This window comes from Phocoena sinus, chromosome 20, assembly GCF_008692025.1.
Source record: "Phocoena sinus isolate mPhoSin1 chromosome 20, mPhoSin1.pri, whole genome shotgun sequence".
NCBI classification, from domain to species: Eukaryota; Metazoa; Chordata; class Mammalia; order Artiodactyla; family Phocoenidae; genus Phocoena; species Phocoena sinus.
Genome location: NC_045782.1, coordinates 51,252,362 through 51,260,752, shown reverse-complemented (window position 1 = coordinate 51,260,752; position 8,391 = coordinate 51,252,362). Strand labels below are relative to the sequence as shown.

The window sequence follows — 8,391 nt, the reverse complement described above, 5'->3', positions numbered from 1 at the left end:
ACAAAGGGACATCTTCCCAGATGAGGACAGACGGAGCTTCTCCAGCCCCGGCCACACCCCTACAGTGCCACAGACACTGGCACAAGCAGACTGGAGGACCGCCTGCACAGTGGGGCCTCAAACTGGCTTCCTGACGCTGGAGGACGTCCCAGCTGTGGCTGCAGCCCAGGTCAGCATGAGAATGAGGCGAGGGAGATGAAGAACCTTGGACCACAGCCCCAGTGCTGCCAAGCGCACTGGAGAGCGGGACGATGGTGAGGAAGAGAACGAAGGGCCCCGGCGCTCCCCCAGCCCATTAGGAACACTGACTGGGCCTTCAGGACCAAAATCCAGGACCTCAACCTAAGATCATCTGTGCTGTACCCTCAGAAGGAGGTAGGGAGAGAGGAAAAGAAAGATACCCCTAAATTGCATGGCACAGATGATGAAATGATAAAACTTTCAATTAAAATAAAAAAAGATCAGCTTCCTGAGACTCTCTGACCCAAGTCAAATGCTGGGGGGAGAAGAGTTCTTATCTCTGAGCATCTTGAAAGCCCCTGCCAACGCTCAACTCTAAGAGACACATCTGATCTGTCTTCCCACCACCCTCTCCTAACTTCCGGCGATTTCCTCTGCAGCTCACTGGGAAAACAGAGGCACCTCTGAGCCCACAGAGGGTTTCATGCATCTCACGTTTAAGTCACTTTTATTCCTTGCTTTCTTACATTACTTTTGTGACTCCTATTATTGATACTATAATAGAAATAAAAATGAGTGACGAAGAAAAAATAAAGGGTAAGGAAGGGAAGTGATGAAAATACAATGGCATCTAAAAATTGCAGGTTGAGAACTCCTTAGAAACAGTGCCTCTATCGCTCTTATCAGGCATCAGACACACCCACGCTGCCAGGAAGTCAGGATCCACATGACGACAGGATCTCGCAACAAGGTTCCCGAGGAGAGAGCTGGGCCCAGACGTGAATGAGGATGTGCAAAGAACGGGCACAGTATCCAGCATCTTCGCCTTTTAATATAAGATTTGTTTTCATTATTTCTGAGCTTAACATATTTCTTCTAAAAATAGAGCTCTTTGCTTGTTCTGAAACTTCTTAACTTTCACTGGGAGGTGAAGGGGAATAAGGTTGCCAATGCTTCCTAGTCACGGACACACTCTTCAAGGGATTCTGGATGCTCACAGCAAGAATGAGTTCATTTCAAATCCATGGCACTGAAGAAACACGACAGAACATTCCCAGCCCCAATCTGTGCCTGGTGTGGACCCCCACGACCACATTACTGACCAAAGGCTCACATGAGACCAGATGGCAGGGGCCCCTCCTGCAGGGGACAGACACAGGACCCCACACATATTTATCAGAAGACAACAGAGTGCCCTTCTAGCACCCTGGTTAAGAATGGAAGTGTACAAACACACAAGACATAGGAATGCAGGGTTGAGGATGTTGAACTTCTGCCCTGGGCCAATGCAGACCTGGATTTAATATCATGGAAGCTGCTGGGGTTTTCTCACAATACAGATTAAGAGTCAGAATCTCCCCCTGCCCCCAAGGAAAAGCCTGGTTAGCTCCTGAATCCAAAGATGCCCTTGATATATCCAGTGAAGCCACTCTTGGTCTTCTGCTCCAACTTGTCCTCAAGAGGTGGGAAAGCCACGTGGTTGAGGGCCAGGTCAAAGAACAAAGGCTTGCATGGGATGGGCTGGAATCCCGGCGGGAAGTGCACGAGGTTGGCTTGCTTGGTGACGAGGGAAGGGTCCAGGCAGAATGTCTCAAACCGTTCGACCAGGGGCTGGAAGTCAAACCAAAAGCAGGAACCCAGATGTTAATCACAGCCCACTGGTGGAACATTCACTATGGGCCGAGCACCCAGTTCAGAGCTCATATGTGCTATCTCACTCGATCCCCACAAACCTCCCATGAGGGGCTATCATGTCCTCGTTTTATAACTGAGAGTCACTGAAATCTAGAGAGGTTGGGAGAGGTGGGCTGGGACTGAGGTATAAGCCTGTCCGATGTCCGAGTTAGAGCTCGTAGCCAGGGCACACAGCAGGTTCCTAACTCCATTTGGGACCATCTAGATGACACCTGACAAATCTCACATAGGCAGCTTTCAGGTCCTGAGTAAAAGAAGGGAGGGAAGTAGGGTGCTCACTTAGAGATTTAGGGTCCTCGTTCTACAAATGAGTACACATTCCTAATAAGTTATGAATCCTTTTTATTCCTCAAAAGCCACAGCCCAGACTCACCTTATTGTCCTTGACTTGAAAAGAGGTCTCTGTTTGGTGGGAATCATTTGTATCTGAAAGTTTCACAGGATTCAGTAAGAACAGGGACTTATAACACACTATAGTCACGAATGACACCTATCACACGTCTGGGTTCTAAATCCTAAGAGCAAAAGTAGCGGATCTGTGGGGAGTTAGCCCTCTCCCTCCTGAGTCCAAACTCAGAGAGAAGCAGCGCAGATAACAGACAACTAACCCCAGAACCAATGTGGTCGGCCCAGCGAAGCGAGCACCACTGAATGCAAGAGACACGGATAGGCAGGACGGACAGTACAACAGCGTTCCTCTAAATTCTTCCACATAACCTGATGCCTCAACGGGGCGGAAGGAATGGCAGGAAAAACTACTTACAGATTAACCCAAACAGCCCCTTTCAATCTTAAAACAGTGGCATAGGGGGTGGGAGAGAAGAGGAGCAGCAGTGAAGGGGAGTCTGAGAAGACAGGCCGCAGAGAACAGGCAGGTGGCTCACCCAGGATCGCGGCCGCCTGCAGAGAGCACTTTTCCGACCTCACTTGCGTGATGAGCTGTTGCACATCAGGCAGGTCCTGTAACAATGTGGAAAACGGGGACTCGTGAGCTGGAGTCAGGCCAGAGAAGCGCACCACACTAACCTGAGCTAAGTGACCCCACTGGTATTTTCATGAATTTTAGACTTTTTAAAATGGTCTCCCTATTAAAAGAAACAACACACAAAAACTAGCCTGTTTCAAAGGGAGAAATCTATGCCATGGCTTAAGTAATACTGCCTGGAAATAATAATGACAACAAGGATAATATTAATAAATTAATCATATACTAAATGCACTATGTGCCAGGCATTGCTCTAAGTAGTTCACATAACTGTTCATTTCATCTTCGCGATAATCCTGAGATAGTTTGTACTTGCATTTTACAGATGAGAAGACTAAAGCACAGAGGGGCCAAAGAACGTGTCCAGTCACATTCCCAGTGGCAGTAGGGCAGGGCTTCAGAACTAGGACGGCTGGTTCCAGGGCCTAAGCCCCTACCCACTGACCCCTTCTACAAGGGCAATTCTCTTGCCTCAGCCTCTTACTCGGCAAATTGGGAAAGATCTGACTAGGTCTGGATACTGCTGAATCCCCTACGCCTCTGTTCCCTAACGCTTTCCCCTGAAACCAGCCGTCACATTAGGTCAGATGGGCTTTTGTAAAATGCCTCTTACTTCTCTCCGGAGATAAGCCATCCGCACTGGTTTGTTTCCACATTCCAACGACACGCTACCAGATGACACTGCTACACTCGCCAGCCCACCCTCTGCCCACAGCCGCCTCCCACGTACTCCTTCCAATTTCTCTGCCCTCGCCCTCTATCTTCTTCTGTATTCATAGGTGGGTACTATGCAAGTCCCATGGCTGCAGCAAAACCACAAGCTCTCCGAAGGCAGAAACCAGAGTTCTCCTCCACCCTCGAGCCCAGGGCTGTTCCAAGCAGAAACGAGTGCCCCACCAGCAGCCCCTCTCACACTGGCTGTGACAATGTTAGGAAGAGTGACCCTAGCCCGCTTTTCTAAACAGTCTCTACTTATAAAATATACATGGATTCCTTGGACCAGTGCTTTAAGAATCTATAACCTCACAGCAGTCCACAAGCTTAAAAAGCTAGCTGCCATTCAACAATCACTACATCAAACCAGATCAGCATGCAAGCTTTGATGTACACCCAAGTCACCTGCGGGTCTTACCCAAGTCACCTGGGGGTCTTGCCAAAATGCGCTTTTGACTCAGCAGGCCTGGGGTGGGGACTGAGAACCTGCATTTCTAGCAAACTCCCAAATGCTGCTCCTGCTGGTCCAGGCACACATTGTGTGGAAAGGCTTCACCAGTGGTTTTCAACTTGGCTACACATTAGAACAACTGAGGGGCTTAAAAGACCCCAATGCTCATACCAGATCCCACACCAATTAGAACCAATATCTCTGAGGGTGGAATCTGGACATCCACCTTTTAAAAATCTTCCCAGGCAATTCCAACATGTAGCCGAGTCTGAGAATAGTACTCCAGGGTTGTTTTAACCAGAGGAAGGCTGTCCCTCTTAGTACCCGAGTCCTCTTCGGGCCTGGAATGCTGCCATGAGTTGCACTCCGCAGCTCCTGGGCACTCAGGGATGTACCACATGCCATGGCTGACCAGGCAGCACCAGTCTGGGAAGGCGTGGCAGCCTCACAGCAGAAGTGCTCAGGGCTTGGAAAACAGGAGAGAACAACAGCTCACCTTTAGGCTGTTCTTGAAGGCTCCGGCATCAGAATTCACCTCATCTGCGTACTTCAGGACCCTGTCGTACAGGACAAGGGCTTCGCTCCACTTCTTCACCAGCACATAGGACTGAGCGATGAAGAAACACCTGATGGGGAAGGAAAGAGCCACAGTGTTCTTAAGCAAAAATCACCCAAGATCAAGGCTTTCCTTGCTGTTTAGGCTAAATAAATTGTAAAGTTTCTTAACCTCAGGCTCACTGCCTGGGATGGGAGATCCCACCGTTCTCACTGTTCCAGTTTGCCAGCCTAACCAGCAGACTTGTCCCCGAAATTGGAGCCGACAAGGGTAGGTCCAAAGCTGACCCACTGTCTTTTACTTACTGTTGACTCTGCAAAAAAGAGGTAATTCCCAAAAGGCACAGGGAAGAAGCTGGAGACAGGCAGGAAGGTGGGATGCTGCCGGGATATAAATCCCACCCACAACTGCCCACACATCTAGGTTGCAAGCATTCACCTCTGCTCATGTCTTTCAAAAACCAAATCCAAAGAAACAAACCTCTCCCTAACAGAAATTACTCTGCTGGGATCAACAGAGCCTGAGCGCTGCTGGCCTTTGACAGGAGCCAGAAAGCACAGGGGCATGCGGGCCAGAAAAGGAAGGGCAAAAGCACTCAGGGCTCTACTGAGCCATTCTGTCTAGACCCGATGTTGCTACACAGTCCACTCCCAAGTTACAAATAGCACGGTGCATGTAAGAAACTGAGACACTGAGCTTTCTCCCAACTCAGTTCAGTTACCCTGAATCAGCTGCTCTGGTTCTGCTAATTAACGCTTTTTCCAACACTTATCCCTTTTCCACTGGGAGGAGGGAGGAAAGGGAAGGGAGAAGACAGGTAATGTATGTGCTTTCCAGCTCCCCCAACCTTTCCAAAGAGCAAAACTGCACTGGAAACTCCCAGCCACAACCTGAAACTTCCCTTGAACACGCTGGGCTAACTGCTCTCTGATCACATACCCAACCTTCCAGGGACATACTCCCAAGGCTTCTAGAACCACGGGACGGTAGAGGAGAGCCCTGTCTGTCCCACAGGAACTTACCTGTAAGCCTTGTAGACCAGAGTTTTAAGGCCTATCTCTTTCTGGAAGGCTCTGTCCTCCTCTAAGCCAGGAAGCTGGAGCAATTCCACCAGATTCTGCACAACAGATGCAACAAGAAAACTCATGAAGAGGAGACCTCGCACTGATCGTCTGACAGAAGACTTGTGAGAATAGACATGGGCAAAACGAAAGAGTCTAGGCTTCAAGTAACGGGAAAAAGTCTGTGACGCGTGACTCAGCAGCAGCCACATCTGGTGTCACCTCCACCCTCCTCTCTGACACTGAAAGCCCACGTGGCCTTTCTCTCCCAGTCACATTCCACCTCCTTCAGAGACTTCTTGGACCCTCTCAGCTAGAGGGGATTTCTCCGGCTCTGAACTCTCATTTCAGACAGCCCACTACTGTGGCATCTACACGAATAAGTGCAGATGTGCAGGGGTCTCACAACCTTACTCACTGGTGAGCTCCCAGTGGGCCGAGGCAGAGTGGCCTCAGGTCCCAGGATGCTCCACAGCATGCGGGAGACCACCCTGCACAGGGGAAATGCTCAGTGAATACCTGTGGTTTACAAGTGTTTACACACAAACACGTCTGAATATTGGGCTCACGGATGGCTGAAGTGGCATGAAAACAAGACCTCTCTCTTTTTTTTTTTCTTTGCGGTACGCGGGCCTCTCACTGTTGTGGCCTCTCCCGTTGCGGAGCACAGGCTCCAGACGTGCAGGCTCAGCAGCTATGGCTCACGGGCCCAGCCGCTCCGCAGCATGTGGGATGTTCCCGGACCGGGGCACGAACCTGTGTCCCCTGCATCGGCAGGTGGACTCTCAACCACTGCGCCACCAGGGAAGCCCAAGACCTCTGTCTTTTATCGAGACACTAACAGCTCCTGGCTGTCACAGCCCTTTCGCTCTGCAAAGCTCAGTCATTTGTGTCCAACACGAACACAGGACAGGCTCTTGCACTCCCAGCCCTCCAGGGTCACCTGAAGAATGATGTCATAGAGCCGGATCAGGTCCTGGGGCCGGGGGGAGCGCTTGCTGTCGTCCTCTGGCTGCTGCTGCAGCACCGCCTTCTGCAGGCCTTTAGCCATGTTCTCGTTCCGCTTGATTGCTGTGGACAGCTTGATGTAAGTCAGGTAGCTGGAATGGACCACATGTCAGCTCAGGTTATGACGAGGGAAGCTGATGTTCTGAGAAGAGCACTGGACCACAAGCTGGGACTGCCCTAGGGGATTATGGGGCTGAGGGGGTGTCATATCGCAGGGCTGTCAGGCCTGGGCCTCAAACTCCAAGGGCCTTCAATTCTGGCTGCTGTTCAGTGGCTAACTGCAGGGGAGCAGTAATGAAACCTTATGACAAAATCTGATTTTAGCTTGAATTATATCCTCCGTATCTTTATTTTTTTAATTTTTTTTAATTTTTGTGGTACGCGGGCCTCGCACTGTTGCGGCCTCTCCCGTTGCGGAGCACAGGCTCTGGACGCGCAGGCTCAGCGGCCATGGCTCACGGGCCCAGCCGCTCTGCAGCATGTGGGACCTTCCCGGACCAGGGCACGAACCCGCGTCCCCTGCATCGGCAGGCGGACTCTCAACCACTGCGCCACCAGGGAAGCCCCTCTCTGTATCTTTATTAAAGAGCCAGAGAGCTACTAATTTCAGAGGACACTGCTGGTCCTTAAGATGACTAATGGATGGCAAGCTAGTTCCTGGAACAAGGAGCGGTTACCCGCCTGGCCCACACTACAAGGACAGCACACATGCACAGCAGCTGCTCCTGCTCCGCTGATGACCTCCTCTTCTCAGAAAATACTGAGGGACAGTCTCTTTGGAGGGTTATGCATATTAAATGTGTGTATATACCAGAGACTATGTGTGATGCCTGCTTATTTTAACTGTACCATCTGGAAAGTCCTTTAATATGTGGCAATTAAAAACATGGTAACTATTTAAGTCTACTTAAGAAGTGTTTAGGCCTCTAGATCCCCATCTTACTGTGGCAGAGGCTGGAGGCATCCTGGGAGAGGGAGGATATAAAAGAGGCCTGGGCACAGGGGATACAGGCACAGCTGAGGTCAGGGGCTCCACAATGAACCAGGGGCGTTAAGAGACTGTCAAGTTCTGAGGGCTGACCTCCTAGCATTCTTCTCCTACTCGGCTTCCAGAATAAGAACAGCCCGATATATTCTGAGGATCTGACCAGCCCAAGAAAAAAAACCCTTCAAGATTCTGGAGTCAGGGTCCTCAGTGAAAGCGCAGACCCAGAGTGCCTACAGTGAAACCATAGCTGAGGAGCTCCATGCAAGAGCTCCCAACAGACAAGACACAGTCATTAATAGGAGTGGATGAACAAGGATCACCAGACACTTAAGGAAAACCTCTACTAAGATAGGAGGGGCCAAGACTGAGAAGGGAAAAAAAAGCAACTTGGAAGAACCAAACTTTGTAGGGAGAAGAAAACTTTAGACAACTATTATTAATAATTTCAGAAAGACAAGTGAAGACTTTGTGGTTGTGAAGTTAGAATGAGACACTGTTTTAAAATAATATTCAAAGAACACAAATGAGCTCTTAGAAATTAAAATCGGGACTTCCCTGATGGTCCAGTGGTTAGGACTCTGCACTTCCACTGCAGGGAGCACGGATTTGATCCCTGGTCGGGGAACTAGAATCCCACATGCTGTGCGGTGCGCCAAAATAATTAATTAATTAACCTAATGGCATTGGAAATGAGGAAGCCTGTGTAGGAGTCAGATGGGAAGTCAAGAGGGGTCAGGGTGAAGAGTGGGAGTA

At 49.9% G+C, this 8,391-nt stretch overlaps 1 protein-coding gene across 3 annotated transcripts in view; it reads right to left on the bottom strand.

Moving 5' to 3' along the window:
* Positions 1-671: 671 nt before the first annotated feature.
* The window catches only part of SRP68 (signal recognition particle 68), a 31,561-nt gene continuing 23,841 nt past the window's right edge, over positions 672-8,391 (bottom strand). For 2 of the 3 annotated variants that reach the window (XM_032616213.1, XM_032616212.1), the window contains 6 exons: positions 6,586-6,742; positions 5,604-5,698; positions 4,522-4,651; positions 2,760-2,835; positions 2,249-2,301; positions 672-1,791 (listed from right to left, as the gene is read on the bottom strand). In XM_032616213.1, the coding sequence (XP_032472104.1) occupies positions 1,564-1,791; positions 2,249-2,301; positions 2,760-2,835; positions 4,522-4,651; positions 5,604-5,698; positions 6,586-6,742 (739 nt within the window). In that variant the 3' untranslated portion in view covers positions 672-1,563. The remainder of the gene's footprint in view (positions 1,792-2,248; positions 2,302-2,759; positions 2,836-4,521; positions 4,652-5,603; positions 5,699-6,585; positions 6,743-8,391) is intronic. The other variant, XM_032616211.1, reaches the window with a different exon arrangement.